The sequence below is a fragment of the Manihot esculenta genome, chromosome 6 (assembly GCF_001659605.2).
Source record: "Manihot esculenta cultivar AM560-2 chromosome 6, M.esculenta_v8, whole genome shotgun sequence".
NCBI lineage: Eukaryota > Viridiplantae > Streptophyta > Magnoliopsida > Malpighiales > Euphorbiaceae > Manihot > Manihot esculenta.
Genome location: NC_035166.2, coordinates 19,534,726 through 19,551,767, shown reverse-complemented (window position 1 = coordinate 19,551,767; position 17,042 = coordinate 19,534,726). Strand labels below are relative to the sequence as shown.

The window sequence follows — 17,042 nt, the reverse complement described above, 5'->3', positions numbered from 1 at the left end:
ATGATTATAAAAATAACCATAAGGTTTTACTTTCCTAAAAAAGCAAAATCGCCCATATAGGCATCCTTCTAAAGGGAAGGATAATTCGAAGGAGAACGACGTCGAATTTCGTCGTACGGTTAGCGACCATTGAGCCAGGCATTAATTATAGTAATAAAGAAAAAGGATGAACGTGGCATTTTAAGGCTCGTAGAAGGTCATTCTAGCTTCTGCCGCTTACTGTAAAAACCAGCTCACAGAAGCCCAAAAAGCACCGAGAGCGAGAGCGAGAGCGCTAGGGCTCCTCCACCGTCGAGCGAGTGAGAGAGAGAGAGAGAGAGTGAGAAGAAGAGATGAGCATATGGAACTACGTCGTGACGGCTCAGAAGCCTACCAATGTTACTCACTCCTGCGTCGGCAATTTCACTAGTCCTCAAGAGCTTAATCTCATTATTGCGTAATCCCCTAATTTTATTATTTTTTTCTCCCTCTCAGCATCCATGCATTTATCTCTGTGTTCGTTTCTTTGTTTTTCATTAGGCTTTGGTTTTACTCTCTTAGGGTTTTTTTTTCCGTGTATTGGGATAATTGTTGCCCATTTCTATGCTATTTTAATCGCCTCGCATCAATATTTGGTTGATGATATTGTTGGAATTTTTATTGAATGCCAAAAACTTTCTGTTTTGATTCGCTTGCTTGGAAATTCGTTTAACTAACCGGAATACTAAACATTCACGTTCATAGCATTTTATTTGGGCAAAAACTACATGTAGGCGTGTCTCTCTGACTGTAAGTTTGCAGTGGCGGGGCCAGAAATTGATACTGGAGGATGAAGATTTTCTAATTTTTTTCTCTTCTGAAAATTAATAGTTGAGAACCCCTTCATCAGAAAATACGCATCAATAATTTTTTTTTTCGCTTATTGCTTATGACGATAACTTTGTAATTATACTGACTTGAAATTCTACTAGGCCACAGCTCAAACGTACAAATTCACAAAACATAATTACTTAATCTTTAATGAAAAGTTTTATAAGTTCACAATCTTCGTAGCATATAATTACAAAAACACAAGGAGTTAAAAATTAATGAAAATTTTCACCAAAATTTTCATCCGTCTATAGTAAATATCCAATTTAATGAAAGTCCCATGAGTAAAATTGTCGATTCTAAGTGTGGAATAAATAATAAGGAAAAAATAGAGAATATTAATAGACAATGGGCGAGAAAGAAAGTTGTATAATAACATAGGTAAAGTCACTGCAATCTGCTGCGACACAAAATTCTCTCTAATTCTATGTTAATTCCAAGTTGTGCCTTTAGTTCTTGATCTTTTTACGAGTATATACAAGTATAAGCAATTACAATTTGCTTTTTTGATGAGCTGAAATTTTTACTTAATTAGGAGTTAATTATGAAATGGGTCAAAATGAAGTTACAAAATACAATTGTACTTGAATGTTAGAAGGAAAAAACTTAAGCTGGCTTTGGCAGTCTCATCTGTGCTGGGGTCCGGGGGAGGAACTTGAGCCAAGGGGGTGGCCTGAATCCACACAAATAAATATAGCATAATACTAAAATTTATTTTTGGCTAGTGGGGGCTGCTGGCCATGGGCTTAGCCATGCCATTTGTGTGCAGCTCTTGCAAAGTTGAAAAATTAACGTAGCAATATGCAGCTTTGCTAAAATAAGCAGGGACATACAATATACACAGTCTTTGGGCACATTTGTTAGCTTTATTCTGGTCAAATATTATGTTTAAGTGCTGAAGCTTGTGGGTATCTCTATGTTCTACCTTAAAGATTTACTCATTTAACCAATCTTTTTTTCCATCTTTTTTCTGCATATCCTCTTAAAATATGCAGTCTTTGAGAACCTATAATTTGAATTTACCACATTCTTTTGTTTAATGTTGCTTTCAGTTCATCCCATTATCATTTAAACTCATTTTTTAGGCTTCTGGATTTTCATTGCATAGGATGCTAAATGCAAATACAGTGGAAGAATGATTTGATCTTTGGCATGGCGTAGTGCAGTTTAATAGAAAATGCATTCAAATGAGGAATGGAGTAAAACAAAGTACAGCAAGAGGAAATTGTTAAGATAATAGAAATTATCTGTACTTGATATGATAAATTAGAGGGGTAATGAAATATGGACTACACTTATTCAAATTGAGGTTTTTTATATATATTTTATAATTTATTAAAATAGAAATGTTATGGAGGGTGTTGTAATTTTTTTAATTTTGTATTATGTGGGACTAGTCACTAGTTTAACAAATACAACTAGGGTCCCAAAACATATTTTTTAATAAATTTGTTGGAATGCTGCTATTGATCAACACGCATCATCTGTAATCACCATTACAACTGCTTATCACTATTGTTGGTCTTTAATCAAATTTCTATGCATTTTGCTTTAATATCAACACATTAATTTCAATGCAGTGGCATTTCATGTTTAAAATTGTAATTTTATAGTTAGAGATCTTTTCATCACCTAGTGTGCTTTCAGGAAATGTACTCGCATCGAAATCCATTTGCTAACTCCTCAGGGATTACAGGTAACCACGTGTTCTCTGTTCTATATACACCTGCATAATTATGTCTTCATTGTATTAATATTCAATATTTCCCTTTTTATGTACTTTGAGATTTTCATGTTAAAGTTTCTTTTATAGAACTATAGAAGTGAATTTTAAAGCTTTCTTTTTTCCCATTTATAAATGAGAAAAAAAACTCGAGAAATAATTAAAATTTTTTATGTGCAGCCTATGTTAGATGTCCCAATATATGGTAGAATTGCAACACTTGAACTTTTCCGCCCTCATGTGAGTATCTGCATTTTTTTTTGCTCATCTTCTTACATAGTTGTGCTTTTTTTAGATTAATTCTTTATTTCTTTGAAACAGGGTGAAGCACAGGATTTTCTATTTATTGCTACAGAAAGATATAAATTTTGTGTCCTTCAGTGGGATGCTGAGACATCTGAACTTATTACAAGGTTTAAACGTCTAATATCAGCTTTGTTGTTGATTTTCTCACTTGGTGCTTGATATTTGAATACTTAGTTTGTGCTTATGTGTCCATATAAATGTTCACTTCTTGACAGCAGTGATTGGCTTCCTGTGTGGATAACTTGAGTCTCAGTAAACCTTTATGCTGAGAAATTGTAAAACAATTCGATGATGGGGTTACAAGGCATTCATGCTTGCGACTCACAGTTTAGTAGTGTGCAAGTTGCACTCATCTAGAAAAATTTAGTCCTACAGAGGCATATATGGTTCAGATCTAGGGTTTTCTGCCATTTTTTTTAAATTTCCTAAGTATTATTTTATTTTGGAAATTATGTGCATATTTATTTGTGTATGGGACAGCTGGGCTATCAGATGTGATTTTTTTTTTTAAATTTTGTTTCAAGATCTCATAGTAACTTGTCTTATTTTTCTTGAATAAATTTTCAGATAAAGGAAGAAAAACTCTCTTTCCTTTACATTTATGATGGAATTTATTTTTCTCCCTATTTTTATTGGAATTTCTTTTCCCTTTTGGTTCTAATGCTGAGTCTCTGGACAGAAAATTTCTAATTCTCTGTTTAAATTGAATAAAAAGGGAAAAAACTTACTAAAGAATTGGAAATTCTTGGGCTATAAGCCTATAACTGCCAGCGTCTGACCAATATCCTGTATTGCAGACAAATTTGGCTATCTTAAGAATTCTATACCAATTAGACTGTTAATATTGAGGAGAAGAAAATTGATCAAAATTGGAAAATCATATATACTGGACTTTTATGCATTGTTACACGATGTCCTCTTTCTCTTTTTCTTCTCCCGTCTTAGTTGGCAATTTTGCAATTTTTTCCCCTTTCATTCTCATTTGGGCTACAATACAATCCATGTTATACAAGCTTCTACTTTATTGTTATACTTGTTGCCAAATTGTGTGTTTTCCTTGGATGTCTTTCTTCATCACATTTCAATGACAAGGTTTGTTTCCTTTATTTTAGAGCAATGGGAGATGTATCTGACCGTATAGGTCGTCCAACAGACAATGGTCAGGTAATTAACGACAATTCTAGGTTCCTTTCATCTTTCATCAAACTTCATAACTGTTTGAATTATTCTTTGGAGGAGTTTTATTTTCCTTTCTTTCAATGTTTCTATGTTACTTTTTCATTGGCGATAACAGCAAAACTCATCCCACAAATTTTACTCTATCTCTCTCTCTCTTTCTTCCTTTTTGCAGATTGGCATAATTGATCCAGATTGTAGATTAATTGGACTCCATTTGTATGATGGGCTGTTCAAGGTACACAGTTTTTCCTACGAATTCAACCTTATTAGTTAGCATAATCTTTTGAGAGATTGCTGCTGCTGCTTTCATAATATGCTCTTATGAGCATTGATGCTCTTGATTACAGTGTTAAAGATGTCCATCATAACCACAATTTGCTGTTTTGTCAGGTAATTCCTTTTGATAACAAAGGACAGCTCAAAGAAGCTTTTAACATAAGGTATATGATCTCATATCTGCTAGTTTATGCAAGTCCTTTTGCATGTTTTCTGTTACCTAGCAGAGTAAGTAATGAAACTGGTGAAGATGAAGATAGGGACTCCAAAAATTGATTTTTGACTTCCTATGTTTGATGTTTCAATTCAAACACTCTTCCTGTGTTTGATGTTTCAAACATATTTCAGATGTGTGTTTGTGTGCTCATTTTATTCATTAATAGCATTATATTTTTGTAGGTAAACCTGGTTTCTGGTATATACTATTTTATTTATTGCTTATAATGATTTTTATTTCAGATGTTATCTTCTTCCTCCACCCTCCCTCCCCCCCCCCCCCCCTCCCAAAAAAAAAAAAAAAAAAAGACATCCTGCCCTCTTTTTCATAGTGTAGTAACATGGCAAACTCTTTTTATTAACAATTTAACATAAGGAAGAAATACAACAAGCAAGAACCAGAGCCTTCTCATTGCTTTATGGGAGGTCTAAACTGGAGCAGTTTCCAATTGATATGATAATGCAGTGGCTGAATCAGCATAGGAAGGACTGGGGATTAAAATTTCAACAATATGAATGAGATTCTAGGAAAATGGCTACAGAGAGATTCATAGAATAGGTATAGATTTGCATAGGTTGCAGCACATTTTGACAAGAAATTGAAGAAGATGCAACTATTATTTGAGCATAATAATTATTATTTGTTTATATTCTTTATTTGTTGGCCAACTTCGAAATTCAGAGTGGAATAAATGTCTGCATAATGAGATGTCACAACAATTCAATTTTGAAAAAAGCATGATATTACTTTATATTGTTTGTTTAGCCTTTATAAATTCCTGATTTTGTAAGCTATGACAGCATTGGTATGTGATTATTTATATGCTAATAGTACCAGCTGTTATGCTGTTTTCTTTGCAGGCTTGAGGAACTTCAAGTTTTGGATATCAAGTTTCTCTATGGTTGTTCAAAACCTACAATTGTTGTTCTTTACCAGGTCCATAATATTTCCTTGTACATCTTTATTATTTTGTTAGACTTTGTGGTTTTTTCAGCTGTCTCTCTCTCTCTTTTTGGTTATATCGTGTCATATAAGTTGTAACAAATGATCAGAATAGATAGGATGGCCTTATTATATTTTCCAATGTTGCAGGATAATAAAGATGCTCGTCATGTCAAAACATATGAGGTTGCTCTGAAAGATAAGGATTTTGTTGAGGGTCCATGGTCTCAGAACAACCTTGATAATGGTGCTGATTTGCTCATACCAGTGCCCCCACCTCTGTGTGGTGTCCTTATTATTGGAGAAGAAACAATCGTCTATTGCAGTGCAAATGCTTTTAAAGCAATCCCTATAAGACCTGTAGCCTACTGGCTCTTTTTTCTAGTGTCGCTACCTATTTTCTTTTGCATTTTTTTTCCTTACAAGTATTTGATATGACGCAGTCCATCACAAGAGCATATGGAAGAGTTGATGCTGATGGTTCTAGGTACTTGCTTGGTGACCATGCTGGGCTACTTCACCTTCTTGTTATAACCCATGAGAAAGAGAAGTGAGTTATTCTTCTATTACATGTTTACAGGATAAATTGCATTGAGAAAATTTCATTTGAACTCTGTCCAATTAGTGCAATCTTCTTAATACTTGGTACACTTTTGTTGCAGGGTGACTGGGCTAAAAATTGAGCTCTTGGGAGAAACTTCTATTGCATCTACCATATCATATCTAGATAATGCTGTTGTCTATATAGGATCAAGCTATGGAGATTCTCAGGTGTGGTAGACATTAATATCCACTAGTGACACTCATCGTTTTTTTAGTATCTGTATGACTTTGATTTTGTACTGATTAGTAACTAGTTGAACGCATATGTGATGGAAATCAGATTGAGTGCAATTAACAATAGAAGTCATTGGCAGAGTACCTGGAGCCTTGTTTTCCCTCTCTATTTTTTTTTCCTCGTTTGGGGGGTGGGGGGAGGTAGCGGGGCATTCTGGCTCAGCCTTCCTTGTTGCTGAGACTCAACGAGTTCTTTAGATTTTTCCTTTGAAAACCTTAGTGTTGTAAATTTTAATATTCTGTTATCTGACAGAATCCAAAAACAATTTTCATTGAAATGCTTAATAGGGTACGGGGCATATGATTGCAGAACTGCTTTCTTTTGTGCCTTTGTAAAGCAAAAGTAATTTGGACATGTTGGTGTGGCATCTCCCTTCTGTTTTTTAATAACTTCATTGTTGTATTAGAAATTTAGAATATTAACAAAATATAATGGTGTCATGCAGCTTATAAAGTTAAATCTACAACCTGATGCAAAAGGTTCATATGTTGAGGTTTTGGAAAGTTATGTCAACTTGGGACCGATTGTTGATTTCTGTGTCGTGGACCTTGAGAGGCAAGGCCAAGGTCAGGTTGTAACTTGCTCTGGAGCATACAAGGATGGTTCTCTTCGCATAGTTCGAAATGGAATAGGAATCAATGAACAGGTTACCTTATTTCAATGGTTTTTTTTTTCCTTTAATTTCATCTCTAAAATCAGTATGTTCTTGGAAAATTTGTTGACGACTATATGTAATATGTAGGCATCTGTGGAACTTCAAGGTATCAAAGGAATGTGGTCATTAAGATCTTCCACCGATGATCCATTTGACACCTTCCTGGTGGTTAGTTTTATTAGTGAGACTCGAATTTTGGCAATGAACCTTGAGGATGAGTTGGAAGAAACTGAAATAGAGGGTTTTAGTTCACAAGTGCAGACTTTGTTCTGCCATTATGCTGTCTACAATCAGCTTGTGCAAGTAGGTTAACCTTTTCTTTATAAATAAACTTTACACAGGTCTCATTAAATACTGATTGACTGGTTAATCCTTGTTTTTTGATCTATGCGTTTTAAGAGAACTAATTTATGTATCAATTATCAATAGTATGTGCAGTATATATGCTGAGTGATCAATTACCTGACAGGTTACATCAAGCTGTGTGAGATTGGTCAGTTCTACAACTAGAGAGTTCCGGACCGAGTGGAATGCTCCATCAGGTTATTCAATTAATGTTGCCACTGCTAATGCCACCCAGGTTTGTTTCTCACAATTTCTGAGGCTGTTTGAAAGTTGGGGATACCTGGTTATGGGCTTGCAATTCACCATAAACTGAATAGTAATAACAGGCAATAATCTCAGGAGATGGGAGGGAAGTAGGAAGCTTTATTTATTTATTTTTGAGAGTAGGCTGGTTGACTACATTGGTAAAAACTACAGCCCTTTGGTATATATTTTGTTTTTTTACCCATGTATTTCTAAGACTTTTTGTACTTCGATATATGTGCTGTTGATTTCTCTCTGCAATAATTCATAAATGAAACTTCTCAAGATTATTTTATTTTTTATTTTTTATAATTTTTTCCAAAATTAGTGCAATTAGCACACAAATATAGAATCAAATAACTACAACCATACATGGCTGGTATGCGAGGTCCAGCCAGACCAGTTCCAGTTCAAGTTAGGATAACTAAGACCAGAACAAAGGGTCCATCGAGTCCTAATTTTGTTTCAGTGTAGTTTTATTAGGCTTAGTAACATAATTGTAAACCCACGAAATTTAGGCCCAAAGCAATTAATAATTCACTACATGACGAATGTAAGAGGGATTAAAAAGACTTGGTGAAAGAGCAAAGGAAGATGGAGTAGAAGATTCAAGCATACACTTGGAAGATATAAAAGAGAGTTTCTTTTAGGGGGGATTATGGGAATATTGCCACTTGGAATGCTAACATAAAGGGGTGCCAAATGCCAATACAAGCACAATTAGTGGATATTATAGCATTTGGCAGCGCATTCTAATTTCATATTTCAGCTATAGGCTGGGGCTATGCTATTGGCTAGTTTGGAAGGAGTTCTCCTGGCTCTTATTTTTTAATTTTCTGTTGTTTGGTTCAGATTGAGCAAAAGAGGAAGGATGTAATGTTTCTATTTTGATCCTAAACAATTGAGTTGAGAAAGAATTTTTTGCCATTTAATGTCAATTGAATTCTGTTTTTCTCCACTTGATTTATCTTTTATGTTCCTAACTCTATTAAATTTTTGACAACTTGCTGGATCCCATAAACCAAAATGATAATGGAAGAGTTGAACAAAGTCAAATTTAGAAGAAACAATGCTTGCTTTGTGAGAATATGAGCAAATGTTTTGCTTGAATTTAAAATTTGCTTACAATATTAATCAGCGGAAAGTCAATTATCGATGGCAGCAAGGCTTCTAATCCTTCCCCTCAAACTACTACCACTAGTGATACTCCAAATGGGAGACTTGTAGCCAGTGCCTTCTTGTTTTTGTTGTTAAGAAAGTTGAGTTGCCATATTTTCAAGGATGGCTTGCAAGGAATGAACAATATTTGCCGTTAATTAGACTAGAGAGGAGATGAAAGTACGTTGGTGTGTATGGAAGGAACAACCCTACATTGGCTAAGGTGGTTGTGTTAGAGAACACTGAAGTTTTAGTGGAACTAGCACACCAGTATGGAAGGCAATGCTCTTTAATTTGTTTGAGTGAATTGTAGTAGTTCGTCTAGAAAGGTTGTGAGTGATTACATAGACAACTCTGTTGCTCATTGTTATAGACAAACCATGTTATATTTCCCAATGCTCAAGATGCATCTCCTCGAATCAATAGTATATGGGATACTCCCTCGGTGGCTTATGAGATTAAATCAAAGTAAGAAATAGTGCTCATGAAGACATTGATATAATTAGAAACCATGAGTTGCTTCGGATCAATAGTGTTTGGTAGACTTCTTAGTGGCTTATGAGATGAAATCATGGTGAGACTTAGATCTCATAAAAGCATCAATATATTTAGAACTATCTTTTGCTTGGTAGACAAAAGATATAATTAGAACCATGAGTTGCTTCGAATCAATAGCGATTGGGAGACTTCCTAGTAGCTTATGAGATGAAATCAAGGTGAGACTTAGATCTCATAAAAGCATATACTTAGAATTATCTTTTGCTTGGGAGACAAATGTATTTTATTCAGTATGTTATTGTTAGGTGAACCTCAAAGATAGCAGTGATGGAGGTAGTTGATGGACAATGCATTTGGGTTGAGCTTCATAACAGTCATTAAGCCTTACTAGCTGCCTACATGCACGTGTAGGCCCCCCTCCACTTCACATTGATGGTCTAGTGGACTTGCAGCCTAGGAGTTCTAGATCAGAGGCTAACAAGCCCACCAAAAATAACCTATAACCTTCTCATGACCATTGGTTTTGACCCCAACCTACATCACACATAAATAGGGGTGCAAGGCGTGCAAGGCATTTCTCTCATTAGAAGTTTCTGGATCTTTATTAAAGGGATTGTTTACAAGTTCAAACAATTGTATCACTTGATATGATGCCGCTAAATAAGACACTTGAGGGCCATTGTTATGGGGGAGGACCTATCTTACTTGATGAGTGCCCTTCACTTGTCTCCTAAATCACAAACTAAATCCACCTATGAATGGGAAATTATAGTATTAGCATATGCAATTTCAACATTAGCAACCTACCTTATTGGAAGAAAATTTGTGGTTCATACGGATTAGGGAAGTCTTAAACATCTTCAGTAGCAATCAACTCCTAAGCAACAATGTATGGTGGTTGAACTTTTGAGTTGTGATTTTCACATTACGGATAGCTGCATATACTCTATATTGAAGGGAAAATGTTAAGTCACTCAATGCGTTAGAACGGGAGCAAATCAATGAGGTAAAACACAATCATCACTTCTAGAGAAATTATAGTTGATTTTGTAGAGTGTTATCAACTGCATACTTGTTTTTCCTTCATTCAAAATTGATTGTTCTACAAAGGGTGTTGTTCTGTCAACTACTCTCCTTGGATTCCAAACATTTCCAAGTTGATTGCAGAATTCCATTCCACGCCATGAGGTGGACATTTAGGAGCATCTTGCAATAATAGAAGATCAACATTGAATCTACACCAAAGAGGTATGAAGAAAAGAATACATAAATTTTTGGTTATGCTTTTGGTTTACTAGGATCATATAGTAAACTACTTCACCATCAAGGCTTCTATAGCTGTTGATTCCAAATTGAGCCTAGGAGGATAGTTCTAGAGATTTCATAATTAGGCTTGCGCTTATGCAACTGATTGTGTGTTACAGGTTGTGATTGATCACTTTTCCAAATACAATACCCTTGTACTGCTAAGACAATAGTTCAGCTCTTAGTCAATGAAGTTATAAGACATTATAATACACCCTGTATTTCATGTTTCATGGTCAAAGGAAGTAGTGGGGAACTACCCTGTATCTAGGGAGTTGCTTGAAGGATTAGAGAGAAATGTGAGTTAGAGGAAGTATTGCAGTGAAAGGTAAAGTAGGAAGGGGGAACCCAATTTTGCATGCTTTAATGAAGTGAAATGGAAAGTCTAGAGATGAGGCTACATGGACAGATATGGTGGATGTATGGAATTAGTTTCCACAATTCAACCTCAAGGACAAGACTAATCTTCAAAATGATGGCAATGTTAGTAACACAATTACAAGTCCAAGAAAAAATGATCTAGGCTCAAAGCATTGCTACAGATGGATTAGAAGAGTGATAGAAGATCCTGGTAAAAGAATAAAGGAAAATAGGAGAGGAGATTCGATAAGTATGCATTTGGAATATGTAAAAGATAGTTTCTTTCCTTTTTTTTTGAGGTAAATGCTAATGGAATGTGGTGCTTAATGCAAACATAAATAGCTAACATAAATAGCTGATACAGTAGCCCAACCGGACAGTAAGTTGGTTCCGCTATTGGCCTGTTCAGGAGGAAACTCCTACTTCTTATTTGTTAGTTTTCTTTTCTTGTTGTCGTTTGGTTGAGATTGAGAGGAAGAGGGAAGAAGAGTGTTCCTATTGTAACATTGAACAATATATTTAGTTGAGAAGGCCTTTTTTGGCCATCTAATTTCAATTGAAGTTTTTGTTTTTCTCCCCTCAATTTATCTTGTGTTTCCAACTTTATCAGGTTTGGTCCAGTTGGGTTTTGATAAAATCTAATAGCTTTTTTTTTTTTAAAAAAAAGAAAAAACTAGTATTGGTCCAGAACCATATGAGGTTTGTGTTGTGGATGTGTATTTTCCTTTTTGATAGATTCTAATCAAATTCAGCAAATAAAAGATCAACACATTATCTCCTAGACTCTAGCTTATTATCTTTTAGTTTGAATTTTTAAATTTCATTAGTAGATAGGAAGTATTTGTATCCTTATTGGATGTTGCTTTCATTATAACAAGATATTGATTTTTATTAATAAAACCATCTAGAAATTTATTTTACATTTTTATGAGATTACATATTTCTCTCAAACGAGTTCTCAATTACATTCCACGTAGGTTTCTTAAGGAAAAGCAAGATCATTGACAAAGTCAGCCTGGCGTGACGAAGATTGACAAAAAAACCAGCTGTTTTTTTCAACATCTAAAATGATGTGCTTTTTAGAATTTCAACGACAATGCCAAAGAGGCTCTGATTCAACTGAAAAATCATCATTATGAAAATATCTTTGTGTTTTACCTTAGTTTACACTTTAGTACCTACTTTTGCAAAACTAGCACTTTAGTCCTTCAGAAACACTAATAAAGGAGCACTTTGGTCCCCAACTGTAAAATTATGATATTTTTCTCTAGGCTTTTGTCCTTGACCTCCTGACTTATTAAATTAGGTCATACTTTGGTCCTTTAAGGTTTGAACTTTTGTTGGCTTTTAGGCTCTGAATTTCTATTAAACATGGATACTTCCAAATCCTTCTTTTTCTTTTCAGCTAATAATAATATAGGAACTAAAAGTACTTATTTTGAAACAGTAGGGACCAAATTATAGATTACGACAAAGTTGAGGGCGTTTTAATAACTATCCACCAAAAAATTAAACCAAAAATTGGGTATTTTATTGGTTTTTTAGCTTATGTAATTTTGAATTTTCCTTATATTTAGTTTGTGAACTGGGTCTTTGGTTATCATGCGATCTTTTGAGCAACTAACAATAACTTAGGTTTTGCTTGATGTTATTTCTTTTCATGGATTGTTGTGGTTGACACTCATGTCTAGCAGTTTAAGAGTTATGAACTAATTTCAATATTAAACTATATGGCAGGTTTTATTAGCAACTGGGGGCGGCCACTTAGTCTATTTGGAAATCGGTAATGGAGTATTGACAGAGGTAAAACATGCTCAACTGGAGTATGAGATATCATGCCTTGATATTAACCCCATTGGTGAAAATCCCAACTATAGTCAGCTTGCTGCAGTCGGAATGTGGACAGACATAAGTGTCAGGATATTTTCACTGCCTGACCTAAATGTCATAACAAAGGAGCATTTGGGAGGAGAGATTATACCTCGTTCTGTTCTCCTGTGTTCCTTTGAAGGGGTATGCTTATACTCGAGCTTTCTAATACCAATATGTACTTCATTTGACTATTGAGGAAAATATGTGGGCTAAACCCTATATCTTTTGTCTAGTTCAATGATAAAATTGGGAACTCAATGTTTTGTTATTTTAACAGTGAAATAGTCCCATCTTCGACTTCGAAGTTATGGGTTTGAGTATGGAAGCAACCTCCCTGCAAAGCAGGGGGGTATTTTGAGTGCCCTTAGGGATGGTAGTTTCTCATTCTGTATGAATTTTTGTTTATTTGTGTTCAGATATCATACTTGTTATGTGCCCTTGGAGATGGTCATCTTTTGAGCTTCTTGTTGAATTTGAATACTGGCGAGCTGTCGGATCGGAAAAAGGTGTCATTAGGGACACAGCCTATAACACTACGTACTTTCTCTTCCAAGAACACCACTCATGTATTTGCTGCATCAGATAGGCCAACTGTTATTTACAGCAGTAACAAGAAACTACTCTATAGCAACGTCAATTTGAAAGAAGTCAGTCACATGTGTCCTTTCAACTCTGCTGCTTTTCCAGACAGGTAAGCTACACCCTAGCTTTATTATTTGCAGCATGTAGTTGTAGTACATATGTTTTATAGTTCTTTTTTCCCTTCTTAGATCAATTATATTTTTATAATGTCCTTTTCCTACTTTGTGTATTTTACTGGAAATAGCCACAGGCTATTGTATTCTTTAGTAATATTGATTGTGACATGCTGCTCTTAATATTGTATGCATATATGAATCAAATCATTCACAAATTATCTGCAGTTTTGCTGGTCTAATTATCTTTTATTGGAAAGTTTTCATATGTTTCCTTTCTCTAGTTATCCTGGGTCTGAAAATATGTATCAACTAGCTCATATTTGAAGCAAATGCCATTTCTTTTTTGTTCTTCTGAAATTTTCATGTTGCTGTTTTAAATCACTATGGAACACTTCCAAAATCCCAAGGAACTCTTGGAACACTGCTTACCGGACAAGTCGGCAAGTAACAGGCTGAAAATACCCTGAGTGGTGTGGTTGCTTTTGGGGGATGTGGGGGAGGGCATGAGGGAAGAAAAATAAGAGGAACCTTGTGGAAGTTGGGTTGCATGGGTTTTCTGCAATGTGATGAGCCTCAGGATAAGTACAATGAACGGAGGCATTTCAGAGATTCAATCTGGTACTTTATGTTGCTATGTTATGCAGCCAAGGATCTGTAATTGCCTCATGATTTGGTTTACCTGTCCATTTCCAGAATACTGTGGTATCCGTATTACCCCGGTATATTGCATGTCATAATAAGAGTATTATGGACGTGTTAAGATGGACCAGGAGTATTATGGATGTGTTAAGATGGACCAGTTTGTATGTGATGATATGACAAAATAGTGTCCCTTTTCTACTAAAAATATATTTATACCGCATTACTATTTGGGACCAACTCATTTATTGTAACCTATAGAATACCTGAACCTGCACAAATTGTAGCAATTAAACGCAGTTTAGCCATGGCCTAATGAATTGTACCACTAATTATTGATTACATTCTAGATTTTGCAGATTGTGTTATAAATTTTCATAAAATGAAATAGTTACCCTCTGTAAGTCTAGAATCACCGTCATTTTATGAAAATTTAGAGTATAATGAGCAAAATTTAGAGCGCAGTCAGCAATAACTGGAACTCTTTTACAAGTCATAAATGGCACAGCTAATTTGTATTTATAGTATCAATGATAAGTTATGATCTAAAGTGCAGGTAGGTTTTGATTTATTTCAACAATTTAATATGCCAAATTGCACAGGAGTGTAAGTATGGATTTGGCCGTCCATTTTTCCTGTTATCGTTATTGCCAGCTCGCAATTGCTTTTTCATTTTGGAGAAGGAAAACTGTTCCATATGATGTTATTTAGTATTTAAGTTATGATGCTACAAATATGCATTAAAAAAGTTGTTTATTCATAGTTGAACAAAAGCAAAAAGCAAGGAGTAAAGTATGTTGCGGAATTTACAAGGGGAATGGCGCAATAACTTCCCCTGGATATAAAACAAAAGTAAACAAAGTAGTTGCCATGTTACAAGAAAGCTCTTCCCCATTGTCCTTATTCATTCTTAAGTACTTCCTTTCTGAAAAACTAATTCAGGTTTTACCAATTTGTTATTTATTGTCAAACAGCCTTGCAATTGCAAAAGAAGGTGAACTTACTATTGGAACAATTGATGATATACAAAAGCTTCACATCCGGACTATTCCCTTGGGAGAACATGCACGGCGTATCTGTCATCAGGAGCAGTCTCGGACCTTTGCCATTTGTAGTTTGAAAAACCAATCTAGTGCAGAAGAATCTGAAACACATTTTATTCGTTTGTTGGATGACCAAAGCTTTGAATTCATATCGACTTACCAACTTGATCCATTTGAGTATGGCTGTTCCATGCTTAGCTGTTCATTTTCTGACGATATTAATGTGTACTACTGTGTTGGAACTGCTTATGTTTTGCCAGAGGAAAATGAGCCAACTAAGGTGTGAAAAGTTGCATAGATTCCATTGTTCCTTCTCTTCTTAGTAAAGAGATGACTCTAAAGATTGCTAATTTATCATCTTGTTTGTTGTTTTTCTTAGGGTCGGATATTGGTTTTCATGGTTGAGGAAGGAAAGTTGCAGCTTATAACTGAGAAGGAAACTAAGGGCGCTGTTTACTCATTGAATGCTTTCAATGGTAAACTGCTAGCTGCTATAAATCAGAAAATCCAGTTATACAAGTGGATGCTTCGAGATGATGGTTCTCGTGAGCTGCAGTCTGAATGTGGACATCATGGGCATATACTGGCACTTTATGTACAAACTCGTGGTGATTTCATTGTTGTTGGTGATCTGATGAAGTCAATCTCCTTGCTAATCTACAAGGTCAGTAAATCGCATTAAGCACAAATATATAATTTCAATCTCACCAATCCATCCCATTAAATGATTGGCATTGTTTTGGCATTCAGCTCGACACCACCTAAAAATGTTGTTATTACTATTATTTTCCTGTTGACTACAGGGAAAAACAACTCTTTCTTGTCTCATGTTTGATAATATATTTGAGCTCGCAATTTAGTTTTGATGTATAGCTAGGCAATTTCACATTTGACACACAATGCTAACCTGCTTTCAGCACGAGGAAGGTGCTATGGAGGAGCGAGCTCGTGATTATAATGCAAATTGGATGTCAGCTGTTGAGATTCTTGATGATGACATCTACCTGGGTGCAGAAAATAACTTCAACCTGTTCACAGTACGAAAGAACAGTGAAGGTGCTACTGATGAGGAACGGGGTCGTCTTGAGGTGGTTGGTGAGTATCATCTTGGAGAATTTGTGAATAGATTCCGACATGGATCCCTTGTCATGCGGATGCCAGATTCTGAAGTGGGCCAAATTCCAACTATCATTTTTGGCACCGTTAATGGTGTAATTGGTGTCATCGCTTCACTTCCTCATGAACAATACATGTTTTTGGAAAAGCTCCAGACAAACTTGAGGAAAGTGATAAAGGGAGTAGGAGGGTTGAGCCATGAGCAATGGAGATCTTTCAACAATGAGAAGAAAACAGTAGATGCTAAAAATTTCTTGGATGGAGATCTAATAGAGTCATTCCTTGATTTGAGCCGAGCTCGGATGGATGAGATTTCTAAGGCAATGAGTGTCTCGGTGGAGGAATTGTCCAAGAGAGTGGAAGAGCTAACAAGGCTGCATTGATACAAGTCTTGTTCAGATTGCTGCTCCTTTTTCTTCGTTTTGTTCCTTTTGTTTGAATCGCATACAACAATTACTCGTCTCTTGGTTTGGAGTGAGGTCTGAATTGGTATGCTTGGGAAATGTATGTGTAACATATAAATTTTCTTTATAATATCATGTCCATAAGAATTTCATTATTCGTACATCTGGTATAAATAGGTAATCCACAAAAAGGGGGAAAAAATTGGGGCAATTAGTAATTCTCGTGCTCCGACACCAGGCAACAAAACTGAATTTAGGGTTCAGAGTTTCAATTTCATTTGAGCAACTAACAGTTTAAATTTAATATTTTAGTTATGAAAATTTTAAGTGATTAAACTGTTTTTAAACCGTATGGCTTTATTTAAGACATATATAT

General features: G+C 35.3%; 1 protein-coding gene across 1 annotated transcript; it reads left to right on the top strand.

Annotated features, from left to right (window-relative positions):
• The first annotated feature begins 196 nt into the window (after positions 1-196).
• On the top strand, positions 197-16,821 carry LOC110618138 (DNA damage-binding protein 1). Its single transcript, XM_021761204.2, has 19 exons — positions 197-436; positions 2,497-2,545; positions 2,753-2,812; positions 2,894-2,985; positions 3,991-4,042; positions 4,230-4,292; positions 4,448-4,497; positions 5,411-5,486; positions 5,643-5,852; positions 5,936-6,042; positions 6,155-6,263; positions 6,776-6,976; positions 7,073-7,288; positions 7,455-7,565; positions 12,632-12,907; positions 13,183-13,457; positions 15,078-15,426; positions 15,526-15,810; positions 16,064-16,821. Exons 1-19 carry the CDS (start codon positions 333-335, stop codon positions 16,643-16,645), a joined length of 3,267 nt encoding a protein of 1,088 aa, XP_021616896.1. The 5' UTR covers positions 197-332; the 3' UTR covers positions 16,646-16,821.
• Positions 16,822-17,042: the final 221 nt, after the last annotated feature.

What these genes read in the sequence shown, in the direction of transcription:
- LOC110618138 (XM_021761204.2), top strand. Translation starts at nt 333, where the DNA reads ATGAGCATATGGAACTACGTCGTGACGGCTCAGAAGCCTACCAATGTT. An exon ending in TAACTCCTCAGGGATTACAG is followed by an intron (nt 2,546 to 2,752) that starts GTAACCACGTGT and finishes TTTTATGTGCAG; the next exon opens with CCTATGTTAGATGTCCCAAT. An exon ending in CCACTGCTAATGCCACCCAG is followed by an intron (nt 7,566 to 12,631) that starts GTTTGTTTCTCA and finishes ACTATATGGCAG; the next exon opens with GTTTTATTAGCAACTGGGGG.